The 22,415-nt window shown below is 39.5% G+C and overlaps 2 protein-coding genes across 2 annotated transcripts in view; both read left to right on the top strand.

Annotated features, from left to right (window-relative positions):
- LOC137172722 (scavenger receptor cysteine-rich type 1 protein M130-like) overlaps positions 1-21,590 on the top strand; it is a 29,971-nt gene extending 8,381 nt beyond the window's left edge. Inside the window, exons 5-9 of the mRNA XM_067577329.1 lie at positions 172-336; positions 990-1,139; positions 20,265-20,579; positions 20,673-20,954; positions 21,162-21,590. Of these exons, the coding sequence (XP_067433430.1) occupies positions 172-336; positions 990-1,139; positions 20,265-20,579; positions 20,673-20,954; positions 21,162-21,541 (1,292 nt within the window). The 3' untranslated portion in view covers positions 21,542-21,590. The remainder of the gene's footprint in view (positions 1-171; positions 337-989; positions 1,140-20,264; positions 20,580-20,672; positions 20,955-21,161) is intronic.
- LOC137172570 (collagen alpha-1(XII) chain-like) lies at positions 16,935-19,303 on the top strand. Its single transcript, XM_067577082.1, has 4 exons — positions 16,935-17,191; positions 17,964-18,128; positions 18,684-18,833; positions 19,296-19,303. The coding sequence occupies exons 1-4, from the start codon at positions 17,143-17,145 to the stop codon at positions 19,301-19,303; spliced, it is 372 nt and encodes a 123-aa protein (XP_067433183.1). The 5' UTR covers positions 16,935-17,142.
- Positions 21,591-22,415: the final 825 nt, after the last annotated feature.

Below are 22,415 nucleotides of genomic sequence, written 5' to 3' on the forward strand. Positions count from 1 at the left end.
TCTCTCTCAGTTTTTATGTCTACAGGCTTCTAGATTTGACTTTTTATCAAAGAAACAGATATTTTTAACAAGGTTGTGGAAGTGCTCCAACTGTCAGTCACTTAACAGTCATTGCAACAGTCAGCTTTTCAACTCTGCACCTTTTAAATCCTCTTTATTACTGTCATACAGGAAAAGCTCTGAAACACATCCTCGATAAAATCTTTAAACCCAATGTGGGAATGCGTGCAGACTCCCACAAAATTGCTATCCTGATTACTGATGGAAAGTCTCAGGACAACGTATCCCTCGCCTCGCAGCACCTGAGAGACACCGGCATTGAGGTCTACGCTATTGGTATAGTGGCCGTTTTACTGTGTTCCAAGTTTCAGGCCTCTTAATCTGTGATGTATCTGAGTTTTGACTTGCATTCCACTGAATTAAATCCACTTTTCTTGTGGAAACCAAATGTGCTCACAAGTCCACAGGATGCAGGGAAAATACTGAATGAAAATTTATTTGACGTTACATTGAGCCTGGTCCATTACTGACTGATGTTGTATTCCAAACTTTAACATGTTATTACCAACTATCACATTTACACGTTATACATGTTATGTACGGTCAAAAACTGGAACATGCGCTTTAAAAACTACCATACATTTAGCATTTTCCTCTGTCAAAAATAATAAAAATATATTTTCCTGCATTCCAGCACCCAAGAAGGTGGTTTGATCTGAACTTATTTGCTGATTCCTCTATAGCACCAGTCAAAGGTTTGGTCACACTTTCTCATTCAAGTGAGTGGAAAGGTGTGTCCAAACATTTGACTGGTATTTTATATCTTCGCACATTTTCGGGGGGAATATTTGGAACATGCGCTTTAAAATCTGCCCTATATTTTGCATTTTCCACTGTCTTAAATAATAAAAATATGTGTTCCTGTGTTCCAGCACCCAAGAACAGAATCATTTTTTAAGGTACAATTTTAACAATATTTTTTCTTTCAGGTGTAGGGTATGCAAACAAGGATGAGCTGAGGGTCATCGCCTCAGATCCTATTAAAAACCACGTGTACATGCTCAGTGACTTCTCATCCCTCCTGAACATCGTCAACAACCTCACCATCAACCTCTGTAACAGTACCAACAGCAGCTTAGGTAAACAAAGAGTCCATCATAATCAAACTGTGATACATATTAATAACACACTGATCATCTACTCCCCTTGTGTCCCCTTTTGTCTGATATAGGGCACGCTTATTGTCCAGCCTCTTCATACTAGCCAATTACACCCTTATAATTTCTTTACATCATCTGTTGCAGGCCAAAAATCCCCAACATAGGTTTTGGGCTGAACTAGTTATGCCTGGCATATCCAGTTCTATCCAGTTCTATCCAGTTATGCTCTTTTATTTTTTATAACTGTTGAAGGTTTTTTTTTTTTACACCATTGTTTCCGGTCCTTCTTCTGGCTTTATTTTTTTTACAAGTTATTTTTGCCATTTTACGCCCTTATTTCTTGATCCTTTCTTGAGGTTATTTTTAAAAAATTTAATTTAATTTAAAAAGATTTGTTTGGAGGATCAGATCTGACTGTGTTCAGTCTGGGTCTACACTGAGGGAATGTGCATCATCAAGTTCCTCTTCCTCCATTGTGGAGCTCATGTGCTCAGGTAAGTCCATCAGTGACATCATCTATGACAGTAATATTTTCCGTCCTCTGTCACAGTGATAGTCGGTGGTTTCCATTGGACTGAACTGTAAACCTATCCAGGATGACGGCATCCTAAAGGGTAGAGAAGTTAGTTTGTTCCTGGAGGCTCATTTCTTCAAACCCCCATAAAATGCTGAATCACCCAACCATCTCTCTGTGTTTACAGTCCTGCTGGTTCAGCCAATCATCTCTATGTCTTCTACCATGGACGGGGTCTCCAAGGCCCAGCAGCAGGGGTTTCAGGTGCGCCGGGGCTCCGACTTCACCATCAGCTGCTCCATCCAGCCTCAGTACCCAGGAGGCTCCTTCCGCCTCACCTTCACCTCCTCCAACACAACATACAACTACACCCAGCCAGCTGTCAATCACTCTGCTGACTTCCTGTTTCCTGCTGCAGACCCTGCCCACCATGGGAACTACAGCTGTGTTTATGAAGTCTTTATTTTTTCTCATAACTTCTCCTCTGAGAGCCGTCTGCTGTCTCTCACTGTCACAGGTAAGCTGAAGCAGAGTGTGAAGCTCAGTGGAACTCAGACGTCACACTGACTTTGTTTCCATGTTTGTAAAACATGATAAAAAGTCATCAGGCAGCAGGACCGACCCAGCGACCTACAGAGAGCTGAGGCAGAATCTGATGAAGGAACTGTAAACTGTTTCCTTCCCGGCTTCTTTAATGTTATTGAACCATAACAACTGTGTTGTAGTGAAAAGAAAAAGACAGCAAATGAATTAGTGAATGACAATAATGGTAAAAAACAGAGTAGATACAGAAGAGTTAAGTCAAAGGAAACTTCACTTGTTTGAGATTCTTCGAGACATCTCGCCTTTCATCCAAAAGTCTTCTTTGGGTCTGACTGACTGGTGGGGAGTAATCCCTGTAGTTCGTTTACACTTGAAGAGTCATTAAAGTCACATATGGGATGTTAAAGATGAACTAAACATAAAATTGTTTTTTTTTCGCCCTGTACACATAATCACAGAGCTTCTCGTTGGCATATGATGTTAATACAGGTGATATTTCCAACAATACACCTATTAAGTTTAAAAACAGCTTTTTCTTGCCCAAGACTAATTTATTTGTTTCTGCTTGGATTAGAAGATGCTGGTCCTCCCTAATTGTAATGTTAGAGGTAAGACTCAAAGAAGAACAAGAAAAAGTTGGAAAAAAACAGATATAGGACCAGAATATAGTACAAAACACAAAACAATGGTCCAGTTTGCTTTTCTAGCACATGCCATGTTTCTGTTTGATGGGAGCTGTTGTTCTTATGATGTCATGTGATCTAATGTGATGACTGAATGTGTCTCGTCAGATCCAACAGTTCTGATCATCACACTGGTCGTCCTGTCGGTGACTCTGCTGTTGTTCATCATTGCCATCTATTTCATCCGGAAGGTACTGAACACATGTTTGTTGTTTAGAGGACTGGTTGAAATGAAGCACTCAGCCTGTTTATATTGAACTGAAGAGAGGACTGATGCAGTAACTTAGATCTGTGTTGTCATGTCTCTCCAGGCCAGCAGGGGGCAGAAGTCAGGCCCACAGGAGAACACTGAGCTGGATTCTTATAACCTCGGTGTTTCCAAAGCTGAAGGAGAGCCGGCTGAAGAGGAAAGAGCTCAGAGAGCAGAGTAGGACCTCCAAGGAGTCACACAAACATCCATCTGCTCAGTGGAGGATTTTATATTTTTTACACAGACATTCCCTTTAAAGTAGCACTTAAATCACTGCAGAAAAGGTTTCATCTCTCCTTTCAGTCTCATGTGTTAAACCAACCAGCTTTTTGCAGCCCATATCTCAAGGAGTGACGTCATATTGGACAATTCTGCACCTCATGATTTATGAGTTACCAGTGCTTCAGTTGGTCTGGAATGATCAACAGCTTATATTCATGTTTGCAAGCTTTAGATATAGATATAGACATATAACATGTATAACAGACATTGCTAATTCATTTAGTTGACTTTATGACTCTTCCCTACATGTGCTACTTTTACACTTGTTTTACAACTGTTAATCAGAAGTTAGTCTCACTTTAAAATACTGAACAAACAATTTTGCAAATGTTTTACGAGGAAGGAAACGCATTCAACTCATTTGTTAGAATTACAGGATAAACACAATGAGTTTAACGCAGATTGTAAACTTAACTTTTGTTTGTCTACAAAAAGCTCCCATCAGTCGACTCAGGAAAAACAAACCTCACACACATCTGCAAAACTGTCACAAAATACTTGAATATCTGCATATAGTTTTATTTTGTCATTATTAATCTCTCATGTCAACAGCTTTCTTTTTACTTAAAGATTTCCATGAATCCAGTTTTATGGTCTGAGTCAAGAAATCATTTTTATAAAATACATCCAGTTTTTCTTCACTGCCTTTTATATACTTGAGTGTTTGAGCACAAAAATTGTTATTCAGCATTTTTATGTTCTTTGAGTTAACAAAATTCAATAAATCAAACATTTATTGAGTCAGATCAAATGTTTCATCTTTGAGCACCACTTTCTGATCAGTCACTGTTTATAAAGGATTTATAAGCATTAATTAATGGTTAATAAGTCACTTACTGATCATTTATATATAAGTTATAAGCAATTATTAAGAATAACTTCTGGGTTGCAACTTGTCGGCTGACGTGAAAATTCTTTCTGACTCTTAAGTCTCAACATGACGTGAACGCTCAAGCTTTCATTCACGTCAGTGTTTTTCAGACAAACTTGTGGACCAAAAACAGGACGAAATAAAATCTAAAAATAATAAAATAAAACCAAAAAAAGAGAAAAAAAAACAAACTTCAAATTTCACATCTTTATTATAACATCTTGAAATCACATACTAAAAAAAGAAAAAACACAACAAAAATATATATAACGTAAAAAATGAGGTCTCAACACATTTCACATATAATATACAAACTGATTCATCTTCATTGACCTGACAACAATCAATCAATCAATCAATCAATTTTTATTTATATAGCGTCATATCACAACAAAAGTCATCTCAAGGCACTTTTCACATAGAGCAGGTCAAGACCGTACTCTTTAATTTACAGAGACCCAACAATTCCCCCATGAGCAGCACTTAGCGACAGCGGTAAGGAAAAACTCCACTTTAACGGGTAGAAACCTCAAGCAGACCCTGGCTCTTGGTGGGCGGCCATCTGCTTTGACCGGTTGGGTTTAGAGAGAGAAAGAGAGAGGGAAAGGGGGAGGGGGGACAGAAGAGCAACAATCACAACAACAACAATAAGTATAAGCATCAACAGACAGGGAAGGATGCCATCAGGACTGTGAAGGACCGCGAAGGCTCAGCCCAGAACCCGGGGTTCCTATGAGATGAGAAAGCACAAAAACTCTGGGGAAGAAGTAAAGTTATTGACATGCATTGATGTTACATGAATGCATACAGATGTAGAGGAGGAGGAGGAGAGAGGAGCTCAGTGCATCATGGGAAGTCCCCCAGCAGTCTAGGCCTATAGCAGCATAACTAAGGGCTGATCCAAGGCGAGCCTGGTCATCCCTAACTATAAGCTTTATCAAAAAGGAAAGTTTTAAGCCTACTCTTAAACATAGAGAGGGTGTCTGCACCCCGGACTGAATCTGGTAGATGGTTCCATAGAAGAGTAGCCTGATAGCTGAAGGCTCTGCCTCCCATTCTACTTTTAAAGACTGTAGGAACCACCAGTAAGCTGCATACTGGGAGCGCAGTGTTCTAGTGGGATAATACGGTATTATGAGCTCTTCAAGATATGATGGTGCCTGACCATTAAGAGCTTTGTAAGTTAGGAGAAGGATTTTAAATTCTATTCTAGATTTTACAGGAAACCAATGTAGCGAAGCTAAAATGGGAGAAATGTGATCTCTTTTTCTAGTTTTAGTCAGAACACGTGCAGCTGCATTCTGGACCAGCTGGAGAGTCTTTAGAGACTTGTTAGAGCAGCCTGATAATAAGGAATTGCAATAATCCAGCCTAGAAGTAACAAATGCGTGAACTAGTTTTTCTGCATCTTTTAGGGACAGGATGTGCCTGATTTTTGCGATATTACGTAAGTGAAAAAAGGCAGTCCTTGAGATTTGATTTATGTGGGAGTTAAAGGACATATCCTGATCAAAGATAACTCCCAGATTCCTTACGGTGGTGCTGGAGGCCAGGGTAATGCCATCCAGAGTAGCTATATCATTAGATAATGTGTTTCTAAGGTGTTTAGGGCCAAGCACAATAACTTCAGTTTTATCTGAATTTAGTAGTAGAAAATTGCAGGTCATCCAGGTCTTTATGTCGTTAAGGCATGCTTGGTGTTTGGGTTCATCTGGATTCATTGATAAATATAATTGGGTGTCATCTGCATATCAATGAAAAATTATGGAGTGTTTCCTAATAATATTACCTAAAGGAAGCATATATAAGGTGAATAGTATTGGTCCAAGTACAGAACCTTGTGGAACTCCATGTCTAACTTTTGCCTTCACGGAGGATTCATCATTAACATGTACAAACTGAAATCGGTCTGATAAATAGGACTTAAACCAGCTTAATGCAGTTCCTTTAATGCCAATTAAATGTTCCAGTCTCTGCAAAAGGATTTGATGGTCGATTGTGTCGAATGCGGCACTAAGGTCAAACAGGACAAGTATAGAGACAAATCCTTTGTCCGATGCAGTTAGGAGGTCATTAGTGACTTTCACCAGTGCTGTCTCTGTGCTATGATGCGCTCTAAATCCTGACTGAAAATCCTCAAATAAACTATTGTTATGTAGAAAGTCACATAACTGATTAGAGACTGCTTTCTCAAGGATCTTAGATAGAAATGGAAGGTTAGATGTAGGTCTATAATTGGCTAAAACACCTGAATCAAGAGTAGGCTTCTTAAGAAGAGGTTTAATTACAGCTACTTAAAAGGACTGTGGTACATAGCCTGTTACTAAAGACAGATTGATCATATCTAGTAAAGAAGTGCTCAGTAAGGGTAAGGCTTCCTTAAGCAGCCTAGTTGGGATGGGATCTAAGAGACAGTTTGATGGTTTAGCTGAACAAATCATTGAAGTTAGTTCAGGAAAGTCTACTGGAGAAAAACAGTCCAAATATATGTCAGGATTTACTGCTGTTTCTAAGGTGCCTGTGTTTGGGGAGAGAACGGTGCCTGTTGAGGGCAGGAGGTGGTTAATTTTGTCTCTAATAGTTAGAATTTTATCATTAAAGAAGCTCATAAAGTCGTTACTACTGAGAGCTATAGGAATACATGGATCAATAGAGTTATGACTCTTTGTCAGCCTGGCCAAAGTGCTGAAAAGGAACCTAGGGCTGTTTTTATTCTCTTCTATTAATGCTGAGTCATAGGCGGCTCTGGCATTACAGAGGGCCTTCCTATATGTTTTAAGACTATCTTGCCAGACTAAGCGAGATTCTTCTACTTTGGTGGAACGCCAAATCCTTTCCAATTTTCGCAATGTTTGCTTTAATTTGTGGGTTTGGGAGTTATACAAGAATAAATAAAACTGGAAAAACATCAGTGCAAAGTATTTTCATTTCATTTGAGCAGTAATCTTTGACTTTATGTTTCAAACACTCTGCCTGATGTGTGTAATCAGAACAGTTCAAACATTTGTTGTCAAAGGTCCATTATCACCTCAGAGCACTGAGGTTGTGATCAGAGGTGATTCTGAAAACCCTCCCTGTTGGTGTGTTTAAGGACACTCTGACATCTGCATTGCACTGATGGTCTCTGCTGTTACACAGAATCAAATCCACAAAAACTTTAAAAAACGTGTTGCTGTGGACCAGATAATGTGACTTTCATCATTTCTTGCATTAAAAAAGCTCTAATATTAAATGTTACAGTGTTTCTGAGCACAACAGACAGATGTGAAAACATTCTGCTCAAAACTGTTTTACTACACTGCAATAATGCAACTAATAAAAGAAAAATGGGATAAAACATTCAAAAAGACCTTTAACACAGCAAATAGAAAACACTGATATAAAATATTAACTATTGACAAAAAAAACATACATCACAAAGCTTTCAGCATGTCCTTTTTCCACAGGAAAATGACAACACTTAGACATCAAGAAGTCTATGGTTCCTCAGGCACAGTTAGTAGCAGTTAGCAGGGAGTGACTGTGTGTCTCTGCTGTCTCCACACTGTTTGTGCAGTAAATAATCAACTCTGCGGCGTCCCGTGCACTCTGAAGCGATACATGCAGGTGTACTCTTGGTGGCCCCAGTTGGACAACACCTGCACCTCAATGATCTGAAAGGTTCGGTTGTTCTCTTCCTGTCGAAGAAAAAAAAACAATAAGCTGAAATCACAGTAAAGGTGTGGTGTCATTGGCGAATCTGCACACTTAGTGTTAATTTAAAAATAGTGAATAGTGAATATAAAGGCTATTGGATAGTCTAAAGGTTTTAGATTCCAGATTTTTTTATTGAGAAAAAAACAAATTTCCAAAATTATACTGAAATTAATATTGCACAATTATGAATAATTGCCAATAATACTTTGACTCACACGGGGCACCATTTTGCTGGGCCTTCCGACAAGTTTGGCTACTCAGCAATAATTAATCATTATCAAAGAAAGCCTGGTAGCACCCTGTGGCTCTATCTAACAGGCTCTATTTCTTACTCAGGCTGGAATGCATAACAGTAACAGCCAGGTACAAACTATCTATGTGTCACAGGACCAGTGGCATGCTGTGTTTTAATTAAAAAAGGGGAGCACTTGAGTAAACAGCCAATTCTGACAGCTTGACTAGGTGTCATTGAATATGTGTTATTTGAATGCTGAACCGAAATCCTTATAATTCCTAAAGAGTAGGTATAACTTGAGTGGCTGGCAGCAATGGTAAATTCTTAATATAATACTATGGGAACACTGTAAACAAACAATCATTATCACAGATAATGATTAATTATTAAAATCAATAGCAGAGGAACAGACATGTCCTCATTTCAACACCATCATAAACAAGATGATCTTTTTATGAAATATAACATTAACTGCCAGGTAAAAAGAGCAGAGATGTGACTTCACACAACAAAAGTCATTATATTTAGTGTGTCATCTATTAACTTTATTGATCATGAGGATCTGGTGGTTTTCCACCTTAGTTAAAGAATCCAGATGAATTTTTTACGTTATGGTCAATACTTCATATGTTTAATCAGGTCAGTATCTGAACAGAAACTGGTCTCAAAATCTTTACATTTACCTAAAAACATTTTGTATTTCTGCAGTTATATCCCTGATCGTGTGCAGAAGGCTGTCAAACAGCTCGTAAATCATTTTAATAATCAGACAGGTTCCTTTCTTTGACGTCAGCAGTTTGATCAGAGTCTTCTTTTAACAGGAAATGTGTTGATGTAAAGGTACATAAATCAGGGTGAAAATAATTGTATATTGATCACTTTTATATTTTAAAAACCTTTTTTGTGTGAAACCTAGTGTGTTTTATCCTTGACAGCAACATGGCTGCAGGGTGCATCTCTCAGTCAGTCCACCTGTAGTTTTGAGTGAAATATCTCAACAACTATTAAACAAATTGCCACCAAATGTGGTTCAAACATTCATGTTTTTCCTCAAGATAAATCATAATAAGTTTGTTTCATCTAGTGCCATCATCTGGTCAAAACTCTAATTTGTCCAACACTTTTTTGAAATTTGTGAAAACTGGTATAAAACAAGAACAATGAGCTTGTTAACAATATGGATGGTAGAAAATCTGATTTTTGGGGGGAAAATAACCAGAAGCACATTTTTTAAAGCCTCTGATTGGTTGGTTTCAAATCTTAAGTACCTCATTTTATCGTTAAATATTCATCCCCACAAGAACACACATGATCATTAAAAAAACAGAAATACAGAAATCTCATGTGAATGAACCAAAACTGTTCCATCTGTGTTCATGTAGGAAGCGTTACTCAGAGTAAGAAGCTGGAGGTTCTTGTTAAAGTAGCATATACTGTCATACTCTGCAGTGATGACTCGGAGTGACTCAGAGTTTAAGTTACATCTCTTTCTGAGTTTCCCTCATCTCAGGGTGAAGAAACTCAGAGTTTGCACTAAACCTGATTTCTGGAAAACACCCCAGAAAAGACACCCAGCTTGGTGTCTGAGGGTCTGATCGCTGTTTAACCCTCCTTCAGATAGAAAGTTGCTCCTCAGACCCAAATGAACAGACCCCTCCTGTAGGTTTGGGGCTGTTCTAGAGGGGATCTGACCTGCAACAGGCCAGAAACCTCCTACAGGCCTGGAGGCCTGAAGCAGGAGAGAACAAGGACGGGGGAGGAGGAGAGAAAGGGGAGTATGAACAGACAAACAAACAAACTATAAAATAAATAATAAATAAAAGATTTTTTAAATCTGTCTCGACCCATACTGGTTTCACCCTGTCGCATCTTCATCCCTTCGACCCCTCCCCCCCGACACACACACACACACGCATCTAGTATTAAGCCAACATTTTGTTTGTATTTATTAATTTTTCTTCTTGTTGTTTTGTTTGTACTGTCCTGTGTCATATGTGTTTTTGTGTTAACTTATGTTGCACTCAATAAAAAGAACAGTAAATAAAATTTAAAAAAACTGAAAACACACAAACAACTCTGCAGCAGTCACTGCTGTATGTCGCAATAACTGCTGTGATGTTGCCACAGTAACAGCAGTATAATCTCAGCTGCTCATCAGTGAGTTTATCCTCAGACTCGCTGATTGGTCTATCTCACTGTCAATCAATATATTAATAGCTCTGATCCTTACAAGCCAAATGAGCTGTCATGATCGGTTGCGTGTTGTCATGGTGATCCAAACCACATGTGAGCATCAAGTTTTAGTTGGTTGGTCCATCTTTTCTAAATGGAAGCCCCCCCATCCCCAGTGCAAATAACAGGCTGGAGTGTGTATGAATGAGAAGTGCGTTGGATAAACGTCCTTCATTTACTTTAGCTGTCAGTCACATGATGAAGCAGCTCAGAGCCATTTCAGCCAGCAGCTTCCTGTCAGAAAGCACATGAAGCTGATGAAGAGATAAAGGATTCAGGGGAAACACCACATCTGATTAATATAAAAGGATACGATGAGTCCAACAGACGAGCAGAGAGAGACGACACAGAGACGGAGACAGACGTCTACCTGGACATGGATCACCTGCTGATGCTGTTGCTGCTGCTGTGGAGTTCAGGTAAGACTCTGCTGTAATGTAAAAATACTGAGTTCAAGTGAAACAGCAGCTTTGAAAACTGCAGTAAAAGTCAACATGGTCAGTAAAATGTAGTGAAGTGTGTTCAGTAAAAGTTCTGATACTTGCTGTAATGAGTTTTATCACTTTAACTTCTAATAACAAACCAATAATTCATGTGTTCATCATCTAATAATGAAAATTCAAAGCATATAAATGTAAAATCCTGCTGACGTCTTCGGGCTGTTTGTGGGTCACGTGACCGTCACCTTGCAGGGACTGTGGGTATATTTAGAAGAACAGGGAGGGACTTTGAAGGCAGTTTGATTGACAGGCCAGCTCCTCATTTGTGAGGAGGTTCTTTTTTGGACTTTTCTCATTTAATAAGTGACTTTTTATTATTCTACCTCTGTGTTCATTATCAGATGGGTGACTGTGGATTGTTGGAGCTGTTTATTTAGGATGTTTGGATTTTACATTATTTGATGTGTTTTAATCATTTGATGTGTTATTTTGTTGCTGTAATCTGACATAAAAGAGCTTCCATATAACAGTGTAGCCCAGTAAACATTTACATGAAAGTATCAGGAGCTACAGGAGAGTTATATCAATCAATCAATCAATCAATTTTTATTTATATAGCGCCATATCACAACAGAAGTCATCTCAAGGCACTCTTCACATAGAGCAGGTCAATTTACAGAGACCCAACAATTCCTCCATGAGCAGCACTTGGCGACAGCGGTAAGGAAAAACTCCCCTTTAATGGGTAGAAACCTCAAGCAGACCATCTGCTTTGACCGGTTGGGTTATATGTGTACTTATACATACATACTGATGCACATATACAAAATGCACATCACACAGTTTCTCCTGGAAGACATTCACAGTGTTGCACTCTGATGGTGACATGAAACCTGACAGACGTAGTTGACAAGTGAAGTTCAAGCCACTTTCACACCTGCACACACCTGACCAATCACTGCCTTAAGTGGGTGAGACTGTCTGTTACAGACAACTCTTTATGTGCCACTCTGTTGTCATTTTTTCACCTTTATTTATTCAGGAGGGTTTCACTGAGAGCAATGCTGTCTGTTTCAGGAACACACTGATCACATTCACACAGTTGCACATTCACACCTGGAAGCTGTCCAGTCCAGCAGAATTTATGTCCCCACAACATGAGGAACACAAGTACACACACACACACACACACAAACACACACACACACACACACACACACACACACACATTGTCGCAGGTCACTTTTAGGGGCATTACATAGACATTAATTTCCTGGAGACATACCCTAACCCTAACCTTTTTTAAGACTTTTTTTGTTCCTTTTAACCCTGTAAGGTCCACTGTTGCAATATTACAACAATCGCTTTTAGCTGTCCTAAAACCCTTTAATTTCCGCATCAGAGGCCTACAACAACATCTGAGAGGTGAAAAAAAAAGTTTGCTCATTTTTTTCTATATTTAGGCTTTACAGGGTTAATAATAAAAACTATTAACATGACATTTAAAAACAAACAAAAGATGTTTTAATCCTCTCAAATGTTCCTTTAAATCAGCTGCAAACTTCCTCGATGACAGAAAACAATTTGTTTTAATGGGAACAAAATGAAGTTGAGAGGTTTTTCTGTGACAGGAAAGTGTTTGAGGACAAACTGATTAGCATCTGATGTGAGATTACAGAGTACACTTCTGTTACCATGGCAGTGCAAGAGCATTTCTTGTCACATATAGGACTGACTGTTGCGAAACACTTTTTAATTTTTTTTCTTATCAAATATATTTGTTTGAGCCGCTTCCTGTAACTCTGTCAAGCTTTTTCTCACACTTAACCCCTAAAAGTTTCCACTTGTCATTGCTTAAAGATTGTTAAAACAATCCAAATGCTTTAAACAGAGTCTTCATTTTAAGATTTAATGATTTATGTTATGGGAACTTGAGTTTTTTTCCACAAAAGGGAAGTGAGTCCCCACAATGTGACTGTGAAGATTTATATCCTCACAATGTGAGAAATATAAGCACACACACACACACACACACACACACACACACACACACAAGCGTCTGTTGAGCTTGTGTTCATGTGTTCATCTCATCTGCTGCTCTTCAAAGAAGCAGAAAGTAGAAGCAGTGAGGTCAAGAAAAAAGGTCTTAAAGTTTCAGGCTGACCAGGCAAAGAGAGACGTTTGTTGTTCCATCTTTTTTTTTTTCTGTTGTTGTTGTCTTTTTACGAGGATTATTTCACCCAAAAATAATACCTCATACTGCAGTCTACCTTTACACAATCTGCAGGAATGTGAGGGAAACGTAATATCTATAAAAATGTCATGTTTCATCCAGCTCTCTTTATTCATAGAAAATAAACTTTATTGTATTTATAATTCATATTCAGATTATATGATGAAAATATCGGTTTTACTGTGTCTTCCAGGCCAGGTATACTGTAAAATTAAATTAATACAGGTATAATAAATGTACATTTTAATACATTTACACATAGCGCAACAAAAATAAAATCACATGAATTCCACTTGATTTAACAGCTCAGGTGGAAGTTACTGCTACTCTGCTAAACTAAGCTAAGCTAAACCACCTTTAGCAGTAGTTTAACTGTTTTATTTGTCTCCATCATGTTTGGATTTAGCTGGAATAAGTTTACATATTATGTTACAGATAACAGCTCATGGGGAAAAAGTAACTTCATTTAGCTTTAGCTAAGACTAGCCATGGCTATATCAGCAGCTAGCTTAACTTGACAATGCTCTACAGTGTATATTGTGTAGTTCTGTGTAGTTCAGTCTAGTTGAAAGAGATTCTGGTTGGTTTTCCTCCTTAGTTCATTTCATTTGGGCAGATCTGAACACAGCAAATGTCCTCAGACCAAAATAACTTCACAGAGATCCTTTAGAGGAAGTGGTCTTGGTTCGTTTGTGGTTGAAACGTGATGTGGCCTCCACCTGACCAATTACACGGCTTCAAGTTTGAGCTAAATGGCTCCCGTAGCCAGGAGCGCTTTGCATGCTGGGATGTTGATGAGTGAAATCAACAAGGTCCGACCTGTACTAACAAACAAGTACATTGTCTTCTTGGTATTTGGGCAGATCGGAGCTTCTTCAGGACCTTCTTCCTGTGTTTATCTTCTCGCTCCCGCCCCAGACACATCTGACCAATGAGAAGAGAGAACATTCTCACCTGGCTTTTAGAGATGATTTTTGGTTCACTTAGATTGTAAAGAAACAGAGCAAAGTTTACAAACTCATCCACTGATACAGACCAGAACAAACACCTTTTCTTAAGATGTCTAGCTTGCTGTCTGTCTCTTCTAGAGCCTCCAGATGTCCAGAAACAGCTCTGTGTTTGTTCAGTTCACAGCTCTTCTCCAATCTAAATGTGAAATTTCTGATTTTCTCTCCAGGACTCCAGGCTGAAGATAAACACCAATCAACAGGTAAAAAGAGAGAAAGAGAAAATAGGTGCCTCCTTTGGAGGTGTTCAGGCTCATCTAACTGGTAGGAGACCTCAGTGCAGAACACGCTGGAGGGATTATATGTATCTCATCTGGTCTGGGAACACCTCTGGATCCCCCAGGAGGATCAGCACCTAGATAAGCAGCTGAGAATGGATGAAGTTTGGTTCATGTCCAAATAGTCTCAAAACTAATGACACAGCTGTACTTTTTGTTTGGTGTTAATTGTCAAATGTTAGTGTGCTGACATGCTGAACTAAGATGGTTAACATGGTAAACATAATACCTGCTAAATGTCAGCATGTTAGCATTTAGCTCAAAACACCACTGTGTACAGTCTCACAGTGCTGTTAGCATGACTGTAGACTTTCAGGATGTGTCCGAAATCCCTCCCTGGTTCACTCATTCACTACTCACTAATACACACTGTCTGCTGTGGAGTCGCACACCGCTAATTTTGGTGTCTATAAAATGCAATGCATGGCATTGTGGGTTTGTTTGTTTGTAGTGTTCACAACATGAACATTACTTTTTTGATCCATTGTGGAACATTTTAGGCTCTACATATTGGATAAATTTGCACTTTGAAGTAAATAGTGAGTGATTTCAGACACAGCCTTAGTCTTGCTTCAACATTTGGTCTCTTGTGTCTTATATCCCACAATCCTCTGTTTTCCTCCAGGTTCTCAGTGTGAAAGCAAAGCCAAGGCTGACATCGTGCTGTTGATCGACGGATCCTATAGCATTGGCCTTACAAACTTTGCAATCATTAGATCCTTTCTAAATCAAACAGTCAGCAACTTCGATATCGGCCCTGACAAAGTCCAGATCGGTAATATTTTTACTACAACAACTATTCACACTACTGATCCTGGTACTATTACTACTACTGCTTGTGTATAAAGTACTAAAAATACTAAAATCTTTACAGCACATTGTGAAACACACACAGGTCCCGTACTATAAATTAGCAAAAGAGCAGCAAAATGGGACATGATAACCAGAGTAGTCAAGGTTATGGCTGATGTGAGGATAAAAGGACCATACCAGTGGTTTTACATGTTTAAGCTAAATAACTGCTGTCTGCATACAGCCTCCATTACTGCCAGTTATTTCCCAAAACATGCAGACATATTTTAGCTTTTGTATTAACTTGCAGAATTCTCAAAATGTTCAAAATGAAATGTTCAGGTGATACACCTACCTTAAAATTCAGTGCTTCATCTACTGAAACACACATTTATAACTCATAGTAATTATGATTCAGCTTGTAAAACAATCTTTTGTCCAGACACTGATTTCCATGGTGGAGATATACTGTACATTCCTTCTGTGTAGGTCCGCGTTGGATCAGTTAGCAGGACAGATGTTCTGACTGAACAGACTCTGTGAAGCACACCGCATTTCTGAACAAAACATTCTAGCTAGGAGGGATGCACAACTTTGTCATGTTGGTTCATCCACAGCATCAACTTTCTACAGTCGTTCTGTAGAAAGAGGAATTGTCTTCTTGTTGGAGCTCAAGACATTTTCTTGTCCTTTCTTCCTTTCTAACTCATTTTAGTTTATTAACTAGTATGTAAACTAATAAAAGCCCTCACCTTCTCCTTCCTACTCTGCTTTTATATGTCACCAGACTAGATGTTAGCATTAAAAATGGAGGAATTACAACGTTAAACTGTATTAAAAACTCACTTGACTTCTGTGTGACAACATTTAGCTCGCTTTAAACAGTGCAGGTGGTGACTGACTGACACGTTTTTACTGTAGGTTTATGCGTTCGCTGCTGAACGTTCAGTACCATCAACCTTCATACTAGACTCGACTCAACCTGATTGGACTCAGCTGTTGCTGATACTGATATCAGCTCTCATACATACTCGCTGCCCTCAATACTTCCTGTACATGCTGAACTGCTGCCCGTATGCCGAAGAATACCAAAGAGATGCTCAGGGGCTTCAGGCTTCAACAGATTGGTTCATGAGTCATATCGTGGAAATTGTCTGAAACACAAAACACGAATATGAAATAATATACAAAATACTGCTGGGTTGAAGATTAAAAAATATTGTACAATAAGAAGACAGAACACACAAAGACTTACATCAGTTCATCTCAGCGAGCAAAAAGCAAACCCCATTATATTATAGTTGGAGAAGGAACAAAGAAATTATCTTTGATTGGTCAAATCATACAAACTTCAGTTATGTATGTATGTTAACTAAGAGCCACATCACCTAAAGACACAAATCAGGGAAGATATGTGGCCTTTGACCCCTTAACATGTCCTGTTTACTCCAAGACACAGAGTTTTACCTTCTTGGACAGGATAGAGAAGGCCAGTGGTCCCCTCAGCAATAACAAAAGAACATGTTTGTCCAAAAGGTCGCAGAGAAAATGTATTGATCTCACTTCACATTTGTATATTAAAATGATAAGCCAATCCTTTGGTCTTTCATTACTTTTACTGTCAGACAGTAGACTCAAGGGTTATTGGCCTGTTAGCCTGTTAGGAATGAGTGTGCATGAGACATGTGATGTGATAATAACAATAATAATACTAATAAACCAATGCATCTGATCAAGAACACTCAGTGCAAATTATCATTCTCATACTCATTATTATCATTGTTATTCTCATTATTATTTTAAAACAAAAGCTGAGTCAGTGTGTCAGTTTTACACATTTCTGTGTTTTCTGCAGGTCTGGTTCAGTACAGTGACGACCCAAATACGGAGTGGCAGCTGAACACCCACCAGACCAAACAATCCCTGATGAGGGCCATAGCCAACCTGCCATACAAAGGAGGAAACACCTACACAGGTGATTTAACAGCACACTGTCTGATCCACACCAGCTTTACACTGTGAGGGACTGAGGCAGAGACTCTGATTAGATCCAAATATATTTACTTTCTGTATTTAGGTCTGTCAGCGGTGGAAAGTGAATATATAAGTATTTATAGTATAGAATATATTGTATGTATGGAGCAATTTGTGAATGAAATTCACTCTCTTGATCAAGAAAACTGTATCTGCTAACAAATAACATTTTCAGAACAGAAACGTCAGATAAAGTTAATAAAAAGTATTGTGACTCATACTGATTCCAGAAACAGTAGAGTTACAGTAGAAATTAGATGAGCAATGATGGTAATTTGTATTATTGTTACTATCATAATATTAATAATTGTGATACTATTATGATTGCTAATATTGTGATATTACATTTTTGTATGGTATCATGCTATAATATTATAAAGCAAAGATTGCTGAATTCATTATAGTGATAGTGATTATAATAATTATAATAATACAATACCAACATTCAAAATCATAATGATTTGAGCGTCTCACAATAGAATTTGAAGCTCTGTGATTGGATGTTTCTGACTGAAATGCATTTTGGGAGTCATAGTTAACTTTCTCTCTCAGTTTTTATGTCCACACACTTCTAGATTTGACTTTTTATCAAAGTACCAGATATTTTTAACAAGGTTGTGGAAGTGCCCCAACTGTCAGTCACCTAACAGTCATTGCAACAGTCAGCTTTTCAACTCTGCACCTTTTAAAGCTTCTTTATTACTGTCATACAGGAAAAGCTCTGAAACACATCCTCCATAACAACTTTAAACCCAATGTGGGAATGCGTGCAGACTCCCACAAAATTGCTATCCTGATTACTGATGGAAAGTCTCAGGACGACGTATCCCTCGCCTCGCAGCACCTGAAAGACACCGGCATTGAGGTCTACGCTATTGGTATAGTGGCTGTTTTACTATGTTCCAAGTTTCAGGCCACTTAATCTGTAAAGTATCTGAGTTTTGACTTGCATTCCACTGAATTAAATCCACTTTTCTTGTGGAAACCAAATGTACTCACAAGTCCACAGGATGCAGGGAAAATGCTGAATGAAATGACATTGCATTGAGTCTGGTCCATTACTGACTTGATGTTGTATCCCAAACTTTAACACACGTTATTACCTGCTATCACATGTACACACGTTATACATATTATGTACGGTCAAAATCTTGGTTTGATCTGAACTTACTTGCAGATTCCTCTACAGCACCAGTCAAAGGTTTGGTCACACTTTCTCATTCAAGTGAGTGGGAAGGTGTGTCCAAACATTTGACTGGTATTTTATATCTTAGCACATTATTGGGGGGATATTTGGAAGATGCACTTTAAAAACTCTTATATTTTGCATTTTCCACTGTCTTAAATAATAAAAATATGTGTTCCTGTGTTCCAGCACCCAAGAACAGAATCATTTTTTTAGGTACAGTTTTGACAGTATTTCTTTCTTTCAGGTGTAAAGGATGCAAACGAGGATGAGCTGAGGGTCATCGCCTCAGATCCTATTAAAAACCACGTGTACATGCTCAGTGACTTCTCATCCCTCCTGGACATCGTCGACAACCTCACCATCAACCTCTGTAAAAGTACCAACAGCAGCTTAGGTAAACAAAGAGTCCATCAAGAGTCCAATTTCCAACAGCACCCTGTCCACAAATTACATCACTTGCTGGCCTGTTTTGTTTGATTCAGTACTCCAAAAATTCAGATATTGCAGCAGCATGAGCAGTTCAACAAAGAGTCCTCTTTGGCTTTCAAAAAATCATTGTCTTCTTGCAGCTGGCGCATGTTGGATTCAAGCAGGGTTACTGTGCTGCTGTGAGATGACACTGTTTCCTCAGTGATGTCAAAGTGAGGGGCAGAGGCTTCAACTTTTTTCTTTGACAGCATTCAAGACCAGGCCGTAGTGTTGCCCTCATTTCTTCAGCCAGCGCTATACAGGATTTTTCCTGCTCAACTCATAGGCAGGATGCTGTCAGCATTTCCCCTGTGGTCAACACAGGATGTCCCCCTCTTTGGATGGGTTTACTGGCTTGATCTTCGAATTGTTAATCTTGCCCTTGCAGTGTTCTAAAGATGAAAAACGTATGTTATTCATAGCTAAATGTGCACTTTGTGTATAGTAGTTAAGTTTTTTTTTTTCTGAGTTTTGTCATCAGGTGTCGAGCAACAATACTGAAAGTTATCAGTATCATTATAAGTGCACTGCTGAAGTCTGAGATCATCTTGAGCTGTTAAATGTTGTTTGTGTTTTCCACCTTTGGAACCCAAAGACTCTCCACTGTTAGACTACCTTCCCCCTTCTCCGGATCACCTTGAGGATCCTTCACAATCATTGCAGGAGACTGGGGCATGTCTTGTAGAGCTTGTAAGGAACTCCTCTAGGGCCTGGGGCCGAGCTTGTTTTTGCAGCCCCAGTGACATCCTGGATCTCCCTCAAGATTTGCTCCATAGTTTTAAACTAGATGCTGAGTTCTAGTGGAGATATCAAAGCCTTCTCCCAGGTGTTGTTCCCTCTCTCCTTCGCTGCAGGTATTTTTGAGGTACCAGTCAGTTCATCTCTTTGAAGCATGCCAGGTGACCGTTTCGCTCCTGTGCAAGTAGTTTCTTGGTGGAATTGAAGGGGCCCCTGCCAATGTTAGAAAGACAGTTTTAGTCAGAGAAAAGGTATGAGTATCAGATGGGTCAATCAAGCTTGTTAGGAGATAAAGATGTCACATTTCATCAGGTATTGTTAAACACAGGTGTGCTGCTTCTTCCTGAAAGCAGTAATCTGACAGAGGTAAACAAAAAATGGGCACAAGGTCAGGCATTGGGGTCTACCAGGGTGTCATTCCTCATACTACCGCAAGATGTTGCCAGACTAAGAAATATTTGAATCCAACAAATAGCATCTTGCAATTTTTTCTGTACATTTGTGTACTTGTGTCAGGGTAAGAAGGTGCTCTCTCTCTCTCTCTATCAATAACTTTAATCTTTATCAGCATGAATATTGCAGTGAATACTGATGAATTTAATGATCTTTCTCTCTCCAGACTCTGTCAGGCTGGTGAATGGGACTACTATGTGTTCAGGCAGACTGGAGGTTAAGTTTAACCAGTTTAACCAGTCGTGGTCCTCAGTGTGTGAAGCTGACTTTGACCAGCAGGATGCAGAGGTGGTCTGTAGGGAGCTCAGCTGTGGGGCTCCTTCAGTCCTCCAGGGGGTGCTCTATGGAGAAGTGGAGGCTCCAATATGGACCAAAGAGTTCCAGTGTGGAGGCAATGAGTCTGCTCTCCTGGACTGTGGAAGATCAGACTCAAATAGAAGCACCTGCTCACCTGACAAAGCTGTTGGACTCACCTGCTCAGGTAGAAGAGGAGCTGCAGCTTTGATTTGGCTTCATTTCTGTTCTAATGAAATCACTTTATTCTTTTACTGATGACTCTCTTGTTTCTCTTCAGAGCCTGTCAGGTTGGTGGGAGGAGCCAGTTGCTGTGCAGGTACACTGGAGGTGAAACGAACAAAGTGGAGACCAGTGCAGGACTCTGATTGGACCCTGAAGGAAGCAGCTGCAGTGTGTGGAGATATGGACTGTGGCTCTGCTGTTTCAATAGGAAGGAGAAATAATTCCTTAGAGGAATCTGTATGGTGGATCAGATCTGACTGTGTTCAGTCTGGATATGCCCTGAGGGAATGTGCATCATCAAGTTCCTCTTCCACCATCGTTGAGCTCATCTGCTCAGGTAAGTCCATCAGTGACATCATCTATGACAGAAATATTTTCCTTCCTCTGTCACAGTGATAGTTGGTGGTTTCCATTGGACTGAACTGTAAACTTATCCAGGATGACGGCATCCTAAAGGGTAGAGAAGTTAGCTTGTTCCTGGAGGCTCATTGCTTCAAACCCCCATAAAATGCTGGTTCAGCCAATTTTCTCTCTGTGTTTACAGACCTGCTGGTTCAGCCAATCATCTCTATGTCTTCTACCATGGACGGGGTCTCCGAGGTCCAGCAGCAGGGTTTTCAGGTGCATCGGGGCTCCCACTTCACCATCAGCTGCTCCATCCAGCCTCAGTACCCAGGAGGCTCCTTCCACCTCACCTTCACCTCCTCCAACACAACATACAGCTACACCCAGCCAGCTGTCAATCACTCTGCTGACTTCCTGTTTCCTGCTGCAGACCCCGCCCACCAAGGAAACTACAGCTGTGTTTATGACGTCTATATTTTTTCTCATAACTTCTCCTCCGAGAGCCGTCTGCTGTCTCTCACTGTCACAGGTAAGCTGAAGCAGAGTGTGAAGCTCAGTGGAACTGAGACGTCACACTGACTTTGTTTCCATGTTTGTAAAACATGATAAAAAGTCATCAGGCAGCAGGACCGACCCTGCTTATTTTTCGCCCTGTACACATAATCACTTAGCTTCTTGTTGGCATATGATGTTAATACATGTGATATTTCCAACAATACATGTATTAAGTGTAAAAACAGCTTTTTCTTGCCCAAGACTAATTTATTTGTTTCTGCTTGGATTAGAAGATGCTGGTCCTCCCTAATTGTAATGTTAGAGGTAAGACTCAAAGAAGAACAAGGAAAAAGTTGAAAAAATAAGAATAGGACCAATGAACCAGAATATAGTACAAAACACAAAACAATGGTCCAGTTTGCTTTTCTAGCACATGCCATCTGTCTGTTGGATGGGAGTTGTTGTACTCATGATGTCATCTGAACTAATGTGATGACTGAATGTTTCTCGTCAGATCCAACAGTTTTTATCATCAGACTGGTCGTCCTGTCGGTGACTCTGCTGTTGTTCATCATTGCCATCTATTTCATCCTGAAGGTACTGAACACATGTTTGTTGTTTAGAGGACTGGTTGAAATGAAGCACTCAGCCTGTTTATATTGAACTGAAGAGAGGACTGATGCACTAACTTAGATCTGTGTTGTCATGTCTCTCCAGGCCAGCAGGGGGCAGAAGTCAGGCCCACAGGAGAACACTGAGCTGGATTCTTATACCCTCAGTGTTTCCAGAGCTGAAGGAGAGCCGGCTGAAGAGGAAGGAGCTCAGGGAGCAGAGTAAGACCTCCAAGGAGTCACACAAACATCCATCTGCTCAGTGGAGGATTTTATATTTTTTACACAGACGTTCCCTTTAAAGTAGCACTTAAATCACTGCAGAAAAGGTTTCATCTGTCCTTTCA

Source organism: Thunnus thynnus, chromosome 20 (genome assembly GCF_963924715.1).
Source record: "Thunnus thynnus chromosome 20, fThuThy2.1, whole genome shotgun sequence".
In the NCBI taxonomy this organism is placed as follows: domain Eukaryota; kingdom Metazoa; phylum Chordata; class Actinopteri; order Scombriformes; family Scombridae; genus Thunnus; species Thunnus thynnus.

What these genes read in the sequence shown, in the direction of transcription:
- LOC137172570 (XM_067577082.1), top strand. Translation starts at nt 17,143, where the DNA reads ATGAGGGCCATAGCCAACCTGCCATACAAAGGAGGAAACACCTACACA. An exon ending in AGGAGGAAACACCTACACAG is followed by an intron (nt 17,192 to 17,963) that starts GTGATTTAACAG and finishes ACTGTCATACAG; the next exon opens with GAAAAGCTCTGAAACACATC. An exon ending in CATTGAGGTCTACGCTATTG is followed by an intron (nt 18,129 to 18,683) that starts GTATAGTGGCTG and finishes TCTTTCTTTCAG; the next exon opens with GTGTAAAGGATGCAAACGAG.